The following is an 18,605-nucleotide window of genomic DNA, read 5'->3' on the forward strand; positions in this document are numbered from 1 at the left end:
TCTTATATTAACCTCATCATCATGTATAACATAACAAACTGACTTCTGGAACATACATTTGACACAAATCTCAATTCAGCATAAAGATCGTTAGGGATTTGCATCCTATGGAAATGTTCAACCCGCTATCAACCCTTAACACCACCAGAACTGATTGGAGGATCCGAGTTCGAGTAGGAAGGATCTGGCCTAGGATATCAACTGAAGGGAATGTATCAGGTTATAACTTAATAATGATCGACAACCAGGTTGTATTCTAAATTTTATACATTACATTATTCATATTTCTTCTATTTGCTGAACACCTGTCGTAGATTAGAGTACACTAACTATGTTTGTTTTGCGCATCAGAGTACTGATGTCCATGCATATGTGAAGTCTGAGATATGGAACCATCTCCCCAATAAAATCGGTGTAGGAAACATATATGAAGTTTCAACTTTTTATGTTAGGCCTGCATTTGGTAGATTCAGGCCAACTCGATCCACGGTCTCCGTCGTCTTCTGTATGCAGACTACTGTCAGCCGGTCTAGCGAGGCGTATTGTGATATACCAAAGTACAAATTTGTGTTTGCGCAGATGGACGAGATAAGCCAGCGTGCTGAGGAGTACAATAGTGAACAAACGTTTGCAATTGGTGATAATATTGTACCCTGACAACTTTACATATGCCATGACTTAATGTCTAAACTCTGATCAATATAATTGCAGATGTTATAGGAGTGGTCGAGAATATTCAACCTCTGCAGATCGTCAACACACCACGTGGAACTGTTCGCTTGATTAAAATGATCGTTGGCGATGGGTTGTATGTATTCTTACCCTGTTCATGTTTACTTTGTAGCATATGCTTTGTACTCTTACAGAAGTAGCTCAATCTAACAGCGTAAATTATTTGCTGTATGTGTTTACAAGTCGATCAATAAGTATTCATCTTTGGGGAGATATAACGAATGATTTGATTCCTATATACCACGATGTTCTTGAACGACCAGTCGTATTGATCCTGTCAAGTGTTATCGTTCGGAATCACTCAGGTTAGAGAATGCTCCGTCAAATTTTTGACGGCTGAATGTGTTTCTCAACGTTTTTGATGGACACTTTGTTATGAAAAAATTTGTATGGTTGCAGGGAATGTTGTACTCACGAATATTCCTGCCACGCGTGTCTATATAAATCTTGGAGTTCAGGCCGTATTTAACATGAGAGAGAGGTATTTCATAACTTTTAATATTGTCTACGTGCTTATAAAGTAAGAAACTTATTTTATGAACAATTAAAGTATGTCTGGAATTGCAGGTTGGAGCGTGATGGATATGAGGACATGCTCGATGTTTAGAAGTCCCGGTGTTTGCATATCGACATACTATATCTATGACGCCTATCTTAAAGATTTGTAGAAAACAAGCTCTTTTGTTTTGGTCAAACTCCTTATTATGCCTTGGTTATTTTACAATGTTGAGAAGTATGCCATGCTGTTGGTAGAGGACAAATTTGAATTCTTCATATTATCAGTTTTTTCCCTATGTGCTTTCAAATTTATATGCGTGGATATTATTAAAACATTTGTGCACTAAATTCATGTCTTGGTTTTTTTCATTTAAAATAATGTACATTGAAAAATCAAAACTTAATATCGGAATTTTGTTGATTAAACGATTAATTAAATTTTTAATAGTGTTCTCCTTTATTTAGAAGCATCAATCACAATACGAAATCGAAAAACAATTATTTTTATATAAACTATCAAGTTTCACGATTTAATTGGTCGACAGAATTAGGGGCCAGTTGGATGGAACTTCTGTTTTGTTTCAAAGGCCATATTTGAGAAAGAATATTAAAATTATATTGGTTGTAAAATAGATTTCTACATGTATCATATCAAAACTGTTCCAAAAATATAATTACAATGTACCTAAGCAAATAGAGGTGCATTTGTTTGTGTGAAAATAAAATAAGCACCTTTAGTTAAATATATATTGAGTATTAGATTAAAAATCCACAGAAAAAATGGTAATCAAGTCCAAAATATTACTATTAAATTTCTATTAGCGACACATTTCATTTATTTTAGTGTTCTCCACTATCAAGTCCAAAACGAGTAACTTAAAAAACATATATATTACTATCAGCGACACGTTTCATTTGTTTTACTGTTCTCCACTATCAAGTCCAAAATGAGTAACTTAAAAAACATATATATTACTATTAGCGACACATTTCATTTGTTTTAGTGTTCTCCTCTATTTTAAAGCGTCGTCAGGAAAAGAAAATCGCAGAATAGTTATTTTAATATTAATTATCAAATATAAAATATAAAAATTTAATAGAGGAGTAATTTAAATGTAAATTTAAAATTTACCGAAAATATCATAATCAAGTCCAAAATAATTGAAAATTTGAAACTAGGCCATGTCCATTGTTCCATAGTGCTAATATTTGAAACGGTGAAAATAATAAGTAATTGAAAAGTATCATAATTTTTACAAGACAAATGGGTTGGATTTTTTTTTACTCTAAATGTACCAGCTATTAACCCAATAAATTCATCAGGATAAAATACAATACATACGCAATTGTAAACTTAAAAAACATATATATTACTATTACCAATACATTTCATTTGTTTTAGTGTTCTCCTCTATCTAAAAGCGTCGTCAGGAAAAGAAAAGCGGAGAATAGTTGCATTCATATTAATTATTAAATATAAAAAAATAAATTATATAATCTACATTTATATTAAAAATTATAATATAGTATCATAATCAAGTCCAAAATAATTGAAAATTTTAAACTAAGCCATGTCCACTGTTTCATAGTGCTAATATTTGAAACGGTGAAAAGTATAAGTAATTGGAAAGTATCATAACTTTTGCAAGACAAATTGCTGGGATTTTTTTTTTACTCTAAATCTAGCAGCTATTAACCCAATAAATTTATTAAGATAAAATACACTACATTAGAAATTTATAACTTAAAAAACATATATATATTACTATATGCAATACATTTCATTGGTTTTAGTGTTCTCCTGTGTCTAAATGCGTCGTAAGGAAAAGAAAATCGGAGAATAGTTATTTTCATATTAGTTATCAAATATAAAAATGTAAATACAGGGAAATAGATAATAAGATTTCATGTTTAAGCACCTTTTGTTTAAATTATATTAATGAACATATTCAATATTTTAAGTAAATATCATAATCAAGTACAGGATAAATGCTTCACTCAAGTTTTTCCAAGTCCAATATTGCATATTCACTTAATGTATAATGTTGAGAAGTGAAATAATTGTAAATTGTGGATAACTTTTTCAGAGACAAATTGATTGAATTGAATTTCAAAAAACACCTAGCTACTAATAAACCAATAAAAGTTTATTTGATATTCAATCTCGACATTTAATCGGCATTAGTTGACAGACATCAGTACACATTCACAAATAGAAACTTAGACGGAGGCAATTAGTTCAGTCATGTTTGGCAAATAATAAGAAAGTTAATATTTGATTAATTACCTGGACGAGATATCTACTGTATAAAATTTGAATAAGATAGATTATTACGTGCATAAAGTTATGTTTGTCATATAGTAAATCCTCTATTCCCGGACATTCCCCAAAATAAAAGTAAATTTGATTATAATTGACTTCCCCACACATATTAATTATGTATCTACTGTAAGTAAATGTTTTATTTTAAACTCACACAAATATGTGACAAACAGTTAACAAGGAATAAATTTGTTGATAGACATGTATCCATGTCTATCTTAACTGCATCTGTTAAGATTTGATTTCGTGCGTGCATTATAACGTGCCGTGATTGACGCGTGCAAATCTTGACAGAGAGCTACATATTGGTCCAGCATATGTGCCAATCCTCATGCTCTGTTTTCGCTAAAGCCACGAACATACCACAAAGGCATGTCCTTACATGATATTCATTTTTTGTTGCAACATCACATAACTGGCCCTTTAATATTTTGTTGTTGACGATATAGTTTGTTTTAATTTGTTGCTCAGATTCAGAAGATGTCTGGCCCAGGGAAGTATGATTCGCTCGACTCTCTAGATGATAGCAAGTATGAATGGAAGATTAGGGTGAGAGTTATACGTATTTGGGATAGCTACAGCAACAAGGGTCAGAAAGAATTCAAGGGGCGTAATATGCTTCTCCTTGATGACAAGGTACTTATAGATTCATTGTAGAGTTATCTGAATTCCCCAATATCTTTGTTCAACATAAAGTTTAGGTGTATATTTACCATGCTCTTACATGGTTATTAAATGTATTTGTAGCATCAAAGAATGCATGCATTCATATGGCCAAATTACCTGGATGAATTTAAAAACATGTTTGTGGAGGGAAACGTATACTCTATAAGAAATTTCTCAGTCAAGACTTATCGCAAAGAGTCCCTGCGTTGCACTAGATATGACAAACAAATATGGCTTTCAAACTATACCAAAGTGTTTCCTGTGGAAGATGAACAGAAGATGGAAAGAGCTATACGGCCTGTTGAATTTGATTTCTTTGATATCGCTGATATTGGAGAATTAGTCAAGCAGTCAGATAATAACTTCCTCATTGGTATGTTTGTATTCACAAATAATTCAACAAATTCGTTGTCGTTGTTTTTTTAACCAGCGGACATATTTTTTTGTTTTTACCTATAGATGTCATAGGAATTTTGATGGACAAGGAGGTACTCAGAAGATTCAAGAATCAGAGAGAAGTTGAACAATGTTCTTTTAGGTTCACTATAACTGATGGAAGGTAATTGTTTAAATTATAGAATATTAAGTAGTTAGTGAGATCCTTGGTGCCTTATGATGCATGGGTGTTATTTTAAACAAACGAGTACCATACACATGTTATAAATCAATGTGTTGTCTCCTTCTTATATATGCAGCGCAAGCATTAAATGTTGCTTTTGGGATGACATGGCTGAAAAGTTCTCAGCTGCTATAGAGAATGAAAATGAGACACCATTGATTGTCATAATTGCAAGTTGTAAGCATAATGAATACAAAGGTGTGAAAATTTTAATAACTAAAAAAATCGACTTAATTCATGAATGTAGCATACTACAGGGCTTTATGGCTTTCTGTTCTTTTATTTGTTTCAGAGGAGCCTTACGTCTCCAATGTTGCTGCCACTCGGTTTTACATCAACCACAACCATCGTAGTGTGCTTCAGATGAAGCAACGGCAAGATATAATTATTATGCCTTCTATTTTATGATTTATATTCTCTACATGTATTTTAATTTGTTTTGTTGTTTATTTTTTGTTTCAAAAGAGCAAGTATGCCAGATTTCACCTATACGCCACCAACTCGTGCTGAGACCCCTAAAACCCAGATAATGACAGTTGCTCAACTTCGTAAACTCGATTCTAAATTCAACATGGTATGTTGAAGACACAAGTGCTTTGTATAAGACATTTCAGGGTGGTCCAGCTAATTATGTTTAGCTAATAATTATCTGTGTTTACAGAACTTGGTCATGTGTCAAGTTACTGTCAAGAGTGTTGAAGAATCAAAAATTTGGTACTTTGATGCCTGCAGCAGCTGCGGTAAGGAAATTGAGGTGGTGAATGGGAAATACAGGTGCGAAGAATGTAAAAGAAATATCCCATTTCCGGAAAAAAGGTTAGCACTATCTCAGATGCTCTTCAAACCCCTTCAATGTCTTCGGATGTTTGCTCAAACGATGTCCAAATTTATTAACCTTGGCAACGTGTTTTTTTGGTGTTTTAAACAGGTTTAGAATTTATGTGATTGCTGAAGATTTATCAGGAGCAGCTGCTTTTGTGGTCGTTGATCCAGAGGTTGAAAACATTATTGAAAAGTCTGTGTTCGATGTTCTTATTGATCAGTCCCAGGTAGAGCGCTAACGACTTCTTTTTGGTATTTTTGGTATCTAATTATTGTTTTTGTATATTTTTTTTAAATTCTCTATAATTATGTTTTACAGGAGAAACAAGGATCTGGATTTCCATCTGTTCTCAAGTTGTTTGAAGGGAATCAGTATACCTTTACAATTCGACTCAACGGTGATAACTTGGATAGGGCATCCAACACCTATTTTGTTACTGATATTTCCAAAGGTCATGAAATAATGGACAACAATGTTGCAGACGAAGACTCTTTTAGTACAGGTCCAATGAATGTGCAAGTAAGATTTTATTTGTAATTGAAATATAAATTTTAAAGCACCAAAATTTTGTACGCTTATGTATGTTGTCTCCTCCGTGATTTTTACAGTTTTCTGATTCTGCTTCCATATCAATCGCTGATTTTAAGACCCCGGACACGGAGAAATCGACCAACACCAACCGTCTGAAACGACTCAGTGGTGATGATGTTGTGTTAATTGCAAGCCTGTCTGACGACAACGATCTTGCTGCTGGAGGTGTGAAGGAGAAAGAATCTCTTACCGTCAAACATGTCAAAAAGGAGAAGGTTAGTATTCTCATGATTGTTATTATTTTTTTATACAGATTTGTTGTATTTACTAAGTTGTTGCCGTAAATTTTCCTCCACAGGTTTAAGACCTTTTTCCAGCTTGCTGTTCAACTTCTAAAAAAGAAAGCTGCTACATTGTCACATGGAATTAGATTTGCATTTGTTTCATTGTTCTGTTTTTCTGTTTATAGCTTTCTTCTGTTGCAAATGTTAGAACTGGTCCATTGTTATGCGGCTTATTCAGTTGTCTCATTAGAACTTGGTTTCAGTCAATATTTGATTATTGCTATGTGTGTTAAAAACTATTTGGATGTTCTGTTTTTGTTAATGATATTGTGTGTTGATGATATTGTATATTATAAACTATTTGACTCTTTAATCCTCGCTACGTGTGTTGTTCATACTGTGCTATGCATTTCTTACAAAGTAATTTATTCAGTGTTTTAATGAACTGAGGAAGCAACATCAGTCCTGTTGACACATGATCCCGAATTATGTACTACAAATTTATACATGTGCACTGATAATCAAGATGTTGCAGAATATAAATCTAAATCTCACTTTTCTGTCAAGTTTAGGTCGTAAGCAAATCTAATTCTCTGATGGTTTCAAAATTTCTTTGAAATAACATTTAGATGTTTAAGTCAAATATCCGACTAAAACAGTATAACACTATGTTAGTGTTTTGGTTGTGTGGATTTTATTCCAAAAACGGGTAGATATAAATCATTATTGGAAAAAAAACCACTTGAAGTATTTATAATTGATGTTGGAATACAGTAACTGTGTTCTACAATACATGATGTATGCTGAAACAGTATTATGATAAGTTGAACATGTTTGTTGTCTAAATTATACAAATTATGAAATGCAATCAAGAAGACTAAAACTTTCTGCAGTTGCAAAGTGCATCTATACACTGGCTACATTATGATTAGATTATATGGCAAGTAGATGTAAATGTACTACCTTAACTGCTATTTCTTTGCAACAGGAAAAGAAATACTAAAAAGCAAAGAGTTAGTTGGTGCATACTCAAGAAAATGTTAGCACTTTTGCAGACTTAACAATTCCCTGCATTGTCAAGAATGGGATGGCATTTTTGTATGTATCAGTCATAGAAACTCAAGGACAGATTAATTGAGTTCCAGTAATATAGTCTTCCCTTGCAGTTACTTTCAGTTGCCTAATGTGTTGTATTACATATAACCGTTGTTTTAGTTGTTACCATTGCATCAAAATTCCTGTAATTCATTCGGTTTTCTAGGATTGGTATAAACATGTTTTGTGAGATTCAATGTGCATAAACGCAGACATAAAGTCTTAAATAGTCATAACACAAATAATAGATTCTTAATTCTAAGAAATGAAACTGACAGGAATAGCAACAGACACTGAATACAAAAGCCCTACATGATATGAACTAAAACAAAGATAGATGCAAGCTACCATATTTAACAAAAACAATCCAAGGTAGTCCATCATGCCGATCCAGAATCGTCTACCACGTATCGCGTGAACTGGAATAACTTTGGTGACAGCTCCCATCTCTGTCTTTCAATCGCACGTGCTTTCTCTCTCATTTCTACCATGTTCTGTTTCAGGATCCCTTCGTATTTTGTAAAAACCTTTTCCATCTCCTGTATCTCAACATCCCTCAAGATCCTGTGATTTCTCAGCGCATCTTCCGAGTCTCTTACAAATCTCTTCATGTCTTCTCCATACGAGACTGGTAGAATCTCATTCTCTCCTGTAGCTTCTCCTTCATCATCATGGTGTCTTCCATCTAGGACATCAATCACTCTCCTAAACAAAAATTTATAAAATGATAACAATATTGCAGTGAAACATGTACTCAGTGCTGTAACCTGTTCATATTTCAGCTACTATAAATAAATGAATTTTTTGCAATACCTGTGTTGCTCCTCCAGAAACAAGCTACGAGTCAAAAAATCAGCCTGCCTATCTGACAGGGTTCTGCACATCTGTTCGAAATCTTCCTTGGCAGCTTTGATGTCGCTGTTCAATTTTGCCGAGTCTGCTCTAAGTTTTGTTAATTCAACACTAAGATCATTCTTCATGACCTCATAGTGCTTCCTCTTCAAGCTCCTGGATTCCATTTTTGCAGTGAAATGCAATTTTGAGAACTTTTGTCAGATGATGTATATAGGAAATTATATTTCTCATAGGTTATATAGCAGTGAGTTGTACTGCCCAAGACGCACGATCTCCCAATACACAAGACTCATGGGCCACTAAGTGGATCGTGGGAGATCTGCTATTGTAGACGTTTGGTTATCTACAGACACGTAATAAGTTGATGCGTTTACAATTTTCATATCTGGCAATGTTTAATGTTAGTTCTTTTATGTTACTGATGTTTGTTTAGATACCATATTATTTAGTAGCATACCTTAATTAACCACAATTTGTTAATGGCCCAAAGATGTAAATAAATATACTTCTGAAATAGTGAATATCTTATATTTAGTATTCTCCAAAACTTTTGCAATTACTGTGGTCTCATAAAAAAATTTCTACGTGCTTTATTAAACTTCGAGGTTTTTTAAAAAAAAAATCTATGTAATGTCCAGTTAACAGTATTTTTTTCAATATAGACAAAATGCAATTACAAATATCAAATGAAGCCGAATGCTCTGAGCATTGCCGTGATGTTCTTCGAGCTTTGATAAACACCAAATTTTCCCATTATTTTTGTCGAACAAAACAATTTTTAATTTGACTCCTCAATTATTTTTTCAAAAATAATTCATATTATATTTTTAATACTATTTTTATATTTAATTTTTAAATTTTATTTCCAATATGAAAAAGTAATTCTCTTTACTTTTTAGTATTGTCATATGAAGCTTTCCTCAATAATCTTTTTAAGTAATACATACATTTGGAAGCAGGAAAATTATTTTTTATTATTTATTTGTAATGTCAATTGTATTGAAAGTTGATATTAAAAAATAATATTTACAAAGACCATTGTTTTCTTATCGGTCGTTGTTTTTATTAAGACATACAAATTAGAGTGTAAAGGTTGTTTATTGTCATTTCTTCATACTTGAATTATATATTAAATAAATTGTATATTTTATGGATTTGTTTCGGTATATCTATGTGTTAATTATTTCAGTTTAGTGTTAGCCTAATTTAAATCTTTTTCTATGTGATTATTTGACTGGTAAGTGTAATATATATAATGTAAATATATATCTTTATACATAATTACGATTCATGTTAATAAATGTAATTATTAAAAAATGATAATATTTATTTGACGATTAGTATTTGTAACAGTCAGCAAACATTAAATATGAATTTTTTTTATCAATGCACGTGAGATATTAAATTTTTACTCTTTCCGAGTGTAGATGTCTAACATTGGTAAGTTAACTATAATATATATAATCTGTTATATCTCTTGAAAATTTAATAATTTTTCTTGGGAGAAAAGTTTGCTTTCTAAATATATAATATTTCAACCGAGGAGATTTGTCGTAGTTAACGAATATCAAAGAATATTTTAAAATAACTTTTATTATGAATTAAACTGTAGGAATTTTGTTATATGAATTAAACTGTATGGTAATAATACATTTTATTAGAATTTAGTGTGTTTTTAAAAATAAATTAAAAAAAAATATTTTCAGCTAATTGTCTCCGATTATATTTTTTCCAATATTTGATTCCATTTATATTTCATCTACCTGTTAAGTTTATATTTTTATGCAACCATGACCACAATTTATTTTTATAACAATATATTCAGGTTATTGTCTCCCATTATTTTTTTCCTAAGATTAGGTTCCATTAAAGATGTATATTGGTTGAGTTTAAATTTTCATTTTATATTTTCATGGAACCATGACCACAATTTATTTCTATACCAATATATTCAGGTTATTGTCTTCCGTTATTCTTGGGAAATTTTTTTTATTCTATTTACGATTATTCTTGGTTAAGTTTAAATTTGCACTTTGTAGTTATTCTTGGTTAAGTTTGTTATTGTCTCCTGTTATTTTATACATAAGATTTAATTCCTTTTAAGATTAATCTTGGTTGACTTTAAATTTAAATTTGGTAGGTTTATGGAAACATGACTGCAGGTATTCCCATTTGATTTGCTTTCATTGCAGTTTTTTCCTCCATAATTCATATGCATAGTTATCATCATCCTGATTTTATGGTAATTGCACTCAATCGTGATCATTTCATTCTATTTATTAGGTTCTTTTTATTGTAAAAAAAACTCATGCGTCTAAGACAAAACAGAGGGTATAGAAGAAACAACAGATTTATAATGTTTAACCTTCTTCGAGATCTCGACCATACCAGATCAGACTGGAAAATACGTGTGCGTGTAACTAGAATGTGGACGCCAAAAGAAGCTACAAACAATCCATTCAGCAAGAATCTAATTCTTCTTGACCGTGAGGTTCGATCAACAAGAATGTATATAATGTCAGCAAACAGTATACCAGTAGTGTATTGGTGAATTTATGTATATGATTTCTTTGTCTAATTCCCAGGATTCTCATCTTGAGGCATTTGTTGTATCTGAAGCCTGGGATGTTTTGCAAGATATGATGTTTGAAGGCCAAGTGTATGATATTTATTCTTTCGTTTGCTGTGATTCTACTGGGAAGTTGAGGCCTGTGTCATCAAACATATCAATTGTGTTGACGTCCCAAACCGTTGTACTTCCTGCTCCGAATGAGGTGTCTACCATTCCAAGGCACAAGTTCGAGATAACTGAACTGAGCCAGCTGTATAGCCTCACCAGATCTTATCCTCTCGACGTCATTCCATCCCATGCAATAGGTAATTGTTCTTATCAGACAATGTTGTTAAGTTTCTATGTAAACACAGTCCATAAAATGCTCATTTTCCTGCGCACATCCAGATGTTATTGGAGTAGCCATGGACGTTGAATATGTTAGATGCTCTGAATCAAGATTTGGTTCCAATTTTCACATGCGATTTACACTATATGATGGAAGGTTGTGTGAAATACTTTTGTCTGTGTAATTGTAATGCTTAATCCTTATGGTATCAAATTAATATTCTGATGTTTTGGCCTTAATTAGAAATTATGCTAAGGTGATCGTGTTTGATGATAAGATACAAGATATGGAACCTTTGTTTCAAAATAATTTTTCAGTTGAGCCTATTCTGATATTAGCTTCTATGAGATCCATCTTTATCCAAGGTAACATCAAAATTGTGCTACGTTTAATTCAAACATTTCATCCATGTACATTCTTTAATCTGATCAAATATTCCACAGGAAGACTTGAATTAATATCTACAGGTTCCACATGTATATACGTTAACCCAGATTATGAAGAAATGAGACGTGTACGACTTAGGTAATTAATACTACGAAAGATTAAAATAATCTTTTGATCCAGTTTGATGTCAATTGTAATTTAAATTTTGTTCTTGCAGGTTGCTTGACCAGTGGTAGAGATGAAGAAAGCGTGAATGTAATTCAAGTCATTTTGTCTTTTTAAAAGAATTCGAGTACATTTTCTTAAAGGATAACTACAAGTATTGCATGTTTTTATTTAGGAGAACTAAAGGCCTGAATTGAATTTTTGAATTGTAATAGACTGGTTTGATATATTTTCCTTTTTCGCATTGTTCTTTTTTGGTTTACTTTCTTATGGATGACAAGTAGTTATGAAAAACTTTTTAAAGCAAATTATATAGTGGGTTATGAGTCAAGTACAAGCCAAAAATAATCGGTCTTAGTCAAGAAACAAATATACATTTAAAAAAATCTTTTCGAATACTTACATTCCGACCAAAAAGTTTAGTGGTAAGTTGTGAATTTAAATAATTTCAAATATAGTGTAGATTAGCTATTGCCGAATACAACGAATTGCAATTAGCTTTATGTTATATAGGAAAAACATGACAACACTGTGTATTTTAAATCAATATTTTTACAAAGTTTATAAGAGCTGATATAAAAAATTTGAAGTATACATATATTTGCTATTTTTTTATTTTTATATGCACTCTATATAATTGTTATTATTCTAACATAAGCCATTTTGGTCTAATTCTTGGTTATTTTATCTTAATTCACATATTATACATCAAAACGTTTGCATCCAATAAGGAAAGAGGAGAACATAATTCGAAAATCAGAACACATAATTCAAAGAATAGCCTATTTATTGAAGGAGAGTTGAAATATCTTATATACATAAATATTCTAATTTTGATATACTACCTAGAATAAAGATAGCAATATCCCTTACGTTGCGGGACAGTTAACTGCTTGATTGATAGAGTTTACTGGTTTATGGATAAACATAATAATACACAACCAATTTGAATTGATTGACTTACTTTCCTTATTGTTAGAAAGGATAGAATTTCTAAGGAAAATGTTCATTAGATTGATTTAGTCTCCGCTTTTATAGCTGTATATACTAACTGCTAACATTAGAAAAATATTCCAACATGATTCGTTTTCTTCAAACAACGATTCTCAAAATATTTACTCATTAAAGTTGCACGCACTATATATTCACATACAACTACAATTTAAGTTATTATCAGTGTTATCAACACCTATACAGAGTATAGGCATAAACCAGGTTCGATCTCTTCCTTATGTTTTGTTAAACGTGTGCCATTTACAATCATAATTTAATCCATGTATCTTTTAAGGTGTATGGCAATGGATTTCCACCACCACATCGTTGCGATTGAACCAAGCAGAATGAACTGGATCCTCAAAGTCAGGGTGACTAGAATGTGGCCTACACTGGACGCTGATGGTACTTTTGTTAGGCAAAACATGATTCTGCTAGATTGCCTGGTATGCATACAAATGACACTTTGATTTTTATTCGTATACGTTTAATGTGGATTTCATAATTAAACATATATTTGCAGTTTTCACACATCCACGCTATTGTAACACCTGCCAGATGGAACCAGATTGGACATCATGTTCAAGAAGGACATGTCTACATTGTAAGGAATTTTCGCGTGCTTCCACCACAAGGTCGTTTGAGGCCCGTGAGGACTTCAAAATGCATTTCCTTCCTCGACCAAACCATTATGTATCAAATACCTGGAGAAGACCTCAACATACGTCTACATAAATTTGAAATTGTTCCTTTGGATAATCTTGCTGACATTATTGTTTCAGAGGATGCAGATTTTAAACCACTCTATGCTACCGGTAAGTGTTTGCTTTAACTTTACAAGCACAGACAATGCACGTTTGGAGTGACATCCTCTTACTCTTATTACAGATGTTGTGGGAGTTTTGGATTCGTTGCAACCTTTTCAAACCACAATCACTACTGGTGGGATCAATAAGCAAGTTGTTCGGTTTTCTACCACTGATGGGAGGTTGCTTTATTGTCTATTTTTGTCACAATTTTTCCCGCGCTATTTTATGTTGTTGGATGACTGTTGACAAAATTTGCGATTCATGTATGTAATAAGATAGCTTGATTTTTTTTGTGTAGGATCTCGCATCCGGTTCGGTTTTTTGGGCCAATGAATCAGAATACCGCTTCTCTTTATGACCATGCTCACGACACTGAAGTGATAGTCATACTTGCATGTGTCAGAATTAGTAAGCACAGGGGTATGTTTAATGTAACTGAAGTCTAGATTTCCATTACTTTATAAACTACTCTTTAGGGGAATATAAAATTATTTACACTAACATTGCTACACACACAGGAAAAATTTGGATAAGCAATTTGGCCGGTACTAAAGTTTACATCAATCTGGCATATCCCGAAGTCTTTGAATTGCGACAAAGGTCTACTCTTTAAACCAATTTAATTTGTTTATACCTTCTACAAAAAACATATCCCTTATGCTTTATTGTCTTATTAAATTTTTTTTAGGCTTCTCGAAGATGAGAATCAGCTTCCATAAACTAGCAGTGCTTCCATTCTCCGACGCACTTTGCTCTTTATCTATCTATATTATATGCTTGAAGACTGCCATGAGTTTGTAATTTGTTTTGTGACTTTGATTAAGAAAACTGATTGTTCTTCAGTTCTAAATGTGTTGCACGTGCGTATTCTTTAAATTTTCAGCAAATGTCTTATCTAAATAACACGCGTATCGTTTACTTCTTACCCATACTTCTTATTCGTCAGCTTTTAACTTTCTACTTCACCTGTTATGAGCTGCTTAATGTTTAGAAATCGATCAAATCAAAAGATTTGAAACTCATATGCTTCTGTGCAGACACATTGTTGCTTTATTGTGTAACCCACGATAAGCAACAAAAGCTCCATTCTGCTGGTTTCAAGTATACGTAGTGAAGAATCAGATATGGCACGTATATTGGTTACCATGGTGGCAAGGATATAAAAAAATAGTATCAATCTATAAAAATACATTGTAATTTTAATCAATTCTGCAAAATTCTACTTCTAATGGTATTGGATGCTGCTCAATGTATCATTCTCTTAATCTGAAATATGTGAATTTATTTCTAACAATTAACACAGCATTTTTCACATCCCAACAAATCATATAAAGAAGATAATCAGGAGAAATATATTAACACAAGTAGATGGATTGTTATAAGTGTGTTTCAAAGTACTTCGAATTACAAAAATATGGTCACTTATACAATATTATTCATGGTGCATTAAAAACTCTGAAAATTAGTCTTCAATTTCAACTGTAAATTTCTTCTCTTCTGGTTCAACAAGAGAAAATTTTAGTTTTTCGCCCAATTTGAGTTTGGCTCCAGAGACGAATTCGTTCCAGCCCTTGCCAAACCTACACTTTTTTTTGTCTATATTCATTCGAATCCTCCATGTGCCAGCAACAGTAGACACTGTCGCCGTAGGATGCTTGCCCCATTTTTTGTAGAATGACGCAAGTTCTCTGCTGACATACTGCGAATAAACACGAAGAAGTGTTTATCGAGCTATAGGTTCGAATTATTTTATATGCACTGATATAAATATAAAAGATTAATGCTTACTGCTCCATGTGATCTTTCATCTAGGTGAGATGGCTTCAACAATACTTCAAACGTATTCCCAGTCTCTGTAATATTTAAAATATAACAGCAGTTATTAGATTTAGATGAAGTGAAAGAAGTCAAATGTTTATAATCTAATAACAGGCACTTGAATTCATCTATCCCAGAAGAAATAGTTCCATTTGTTACCTGTTGCACTACGTGAGTATGTGCTGCTATGAGGTTCTACTGCTCTGTCTGCTGTTTGGACAATCTCAGGGCCTCGGTGTGACCGAGTTGGTCCTATGTCTCCTGTATACAATTTTTGGCCACGCTTTATTAGAATGAAGTACCGCAGATGTAATTACATTTCACTACATTACACATATCATCATACCTTGCACGTTTGAGGTTCCCCGAACCTGTGTACAATCAGGAACTTGTGCTTCAAAATCAGAAAATTCAGCACACATGTCATCATGAAGAGTATGACAAGTATTGCCAGCACAATCCAAACCTATACCATTCTTTCGGAAGACCTGCACTTCCATACGTGACCCTTCACTTATTCTCACAACTGTTACATCCTCTACACATATTTCAATCTGTGTGAAGAAATCTTGAAAACCATAAATATTGTTTGAAATTGGGTCAAAATGAACAATTATTGAAGATCCCGTAGGTAATGCACATCTCAAATTGATCTCCACTTTTATTCCAGGTGTCAATGAGACCAAAAAAGGAACTGCCTGTCAAGTTAAATTGCTCAATAAGTTGAAAAATTTACTATTTACAGGTGCACATAAAGATTTTATTGTTTACATATACTATTAACCAGAAATTTTACTCACAATGAATCCATGTTCCTTTGCATAATTACTAATCACCGACAAAAAAGTAAAGTTGTTCACAAATTCTGTTAAGATAAGGGTGAAATAATGTTAGATGTAATCAAGTTACCAGTACGATAAAGTAGTAATTATAATTGTTGTCGATCGATGATAGTATACCTTTCTCATGTCTCAATACATTAATTTCTTCATTTGAAACAACACATACCATGAGTTTCATATGTTTTGGTACATATTTAACCGCGAGAATCTCACCCTCTTTAACATCAGCCAAATTGAGAAACTTCTTCCATCCATTAACCACCATTAGAATACTATCTAGGTACACAACAGACAAATCAAATTGCATCTGTCCCAGCTCAAGAATCAGTCGGTTACACATGGTTCCCGCCTTAAATCTTTCATACAATACAGTACCAAGATCCTGAAACAATCCATTTACCTAATTAACAATGTCGAAAATTATTTAAAAAAAATGGAAGTATGATGTCTATATGCGTCATGTGATACATACCAGTTCAACAACTTCCTCAGACAAATGTGAAGACCGGATATGAATGAACACTGGCTTCTGCCCATCCTTGACATAGGTTAGGTTGGACAGTGCAATAGCTCTGTTATTTATGCATAGTTTTTCTTCAAAAGATAAGTTATCACTTTTGTGAGTCTTCATACCTTTAGACCTGCTTTGGTTAGTTACTTCGATTCCAGATGGACTAAACACCATCATCTTATATCGGTGTATGCTATCAAGAGTCAGAATAATTGGATTAAACCATTTGATATTGAGATCATCCATTACGAACTCTGTTTGTTCTATCCTGCCATTGATTGGATTATAGCGTACGTTGTAGTCTGAGACACCATCTACTGTCAATATCCAACTATTTCCCATGTTCTGCTTTGGGTAACTATTGCGAAAAGCCAGGGGAAGTCTCTGATAATTGAGAGTATAATTTATAACTTAAATTGAAATAAACATAAATATAATATGAAGTTTGTTATCTGCAATAAGTAAAGCACATATATATCTTACTATTGATCCTTTAAGAAAGTGGTTTGAAATCAAGACTGATGTTACTTCAGTGCTTCTCCCTGACATTATTAGGAACAAAATAATGTGCTAAGATTATCTGCATACCCCAGTTATAAATCAAAAGACAAGTCCGTATAACAGAAAATTGTATACAATATACAATTACCTATGCAGCGGGAGGTGTCATCTGCACCTGAAGAACCAGCGGATGTTCGGGAACAATGTGTTCGCTGCAAACGGGAAAAAAAGCAAATGTAAGAATTTTTAAAGTTAATCTCAAAGTTAGGATCGTGAAAAAACACCACATACCTTCATCTTGCAGCCAATCGCAAAATTAGAAGGGTTTTAGTCTTTAGGTCAGACAACAGTTGTACTAGAACGGAGACAACCAGTAGTACACAATGCCTAGAAAATACTTGGAAGAAGTCTAAACGTCACATAGTCTGTATTAATATCAATATCTATTAAACTTTTAATGTTAAAAAGGCATCGGTAGTTTCTTATTCAATACAAAGTGATGTTGATAAACACCATTGCATTTTTACTATACTCATGAGTTTGTGGAAATTTAAATAAAAATATATTCCGGTATTATATATATTTCCTATAAAATACTTTTTTATAAGATGTCAAGTCTTATTTTCTACACAAAAGAAATTAACCACACTCTTTATTACTCTTCTGTAATTATTCTGGTTTTTTCTCATGCCTGATTTTGATCTTTGGAAACATTAAATTTAATAAAGACTGTTATAGATTGGTATAACCGTTTACAATTATATTTTAAATTTAAACAGAATATTATAATAATTAATCTAATTTCAGAGAATTACTGTGTATTAATAGTTTAGAAAATTAGTATTACTACTTTTTTTAAAAAAAATATTGACATTTAATACATCAAAGGAAGACCATAATTGTACTACTTTGTCCTACAGTTATATGAATTTGTCCTAAATTTCATGATTTATTTTTAACCACAAGTTAATATATTCAACTTCTTTCATGCTATTATGTTGGTATTTTATCTTGCGGTCAAGCGAATATGTGTTCTTTGGTTTTTATTATGTTCATCAAACTTTAACTCCAAATTTTTTTTAACAGCTATGTATTAATAAGTCCGACATTAAATTATTTTAATAACCAGTATTATGCCAATTTGTTTATTTGTTTACCACATATATATATATATATATATATATATATATATATATATATATATATATATATATAAACCACAAACCTGAATGAAATAACAAGACCAAAATAAA

The 18,605-nt window shown here is 32.2% G+C and overlaps 1 protein-coding gene across 1 annotated transcript; it reads left to right on the forward strand.

Moving 5' to 3' along the window:
* Window positions 1–4,033: 4,033 nt before the first annotated feature.
* On the forward strand, window positions 4,034–6,556 carry LOC108218691 (replication protein A 70 kDa DNA-binding subunit D). The gene is made up of 11 exons (XM_017391760.1): window positions 4,034–4,189; window positions 4,301–4,592; window positions 4,679–4,778; window positions 4,915–5,036; window positions 5,131–5,212; window positions 5,304–5,412; window positions 5,500–5,654; window positions 5,767–5,887; window positions 5,980–6,180; window positions 6,270–6,467; window positions 6,551–6,556. Exons 1-11 carry the CDS (start codon window positions 4,034–4,036, stop codon window positions 6,554–6,556), a joined length of 1,542 nt encoding a protein of 513 aa, XP_017247249.1.
* Window positions 6,557–18,605: the final 12,049 nt, after the last annotated feature.

Source organism: Daucus carota, chromosome 1, assembly GCF_001625215.2.
Source record: "Daucus carota subsp. sativus chromosome 1, DH1 v3.0, whole genome shotgun sequence".
In the NCBI taxonomy this organism is placed as follows: Eukaryota; Viridiplantae; Streptophyta; class Magnoliopsida; order Apiales; family Apiaceae; genus Daucus; species Daucus carota.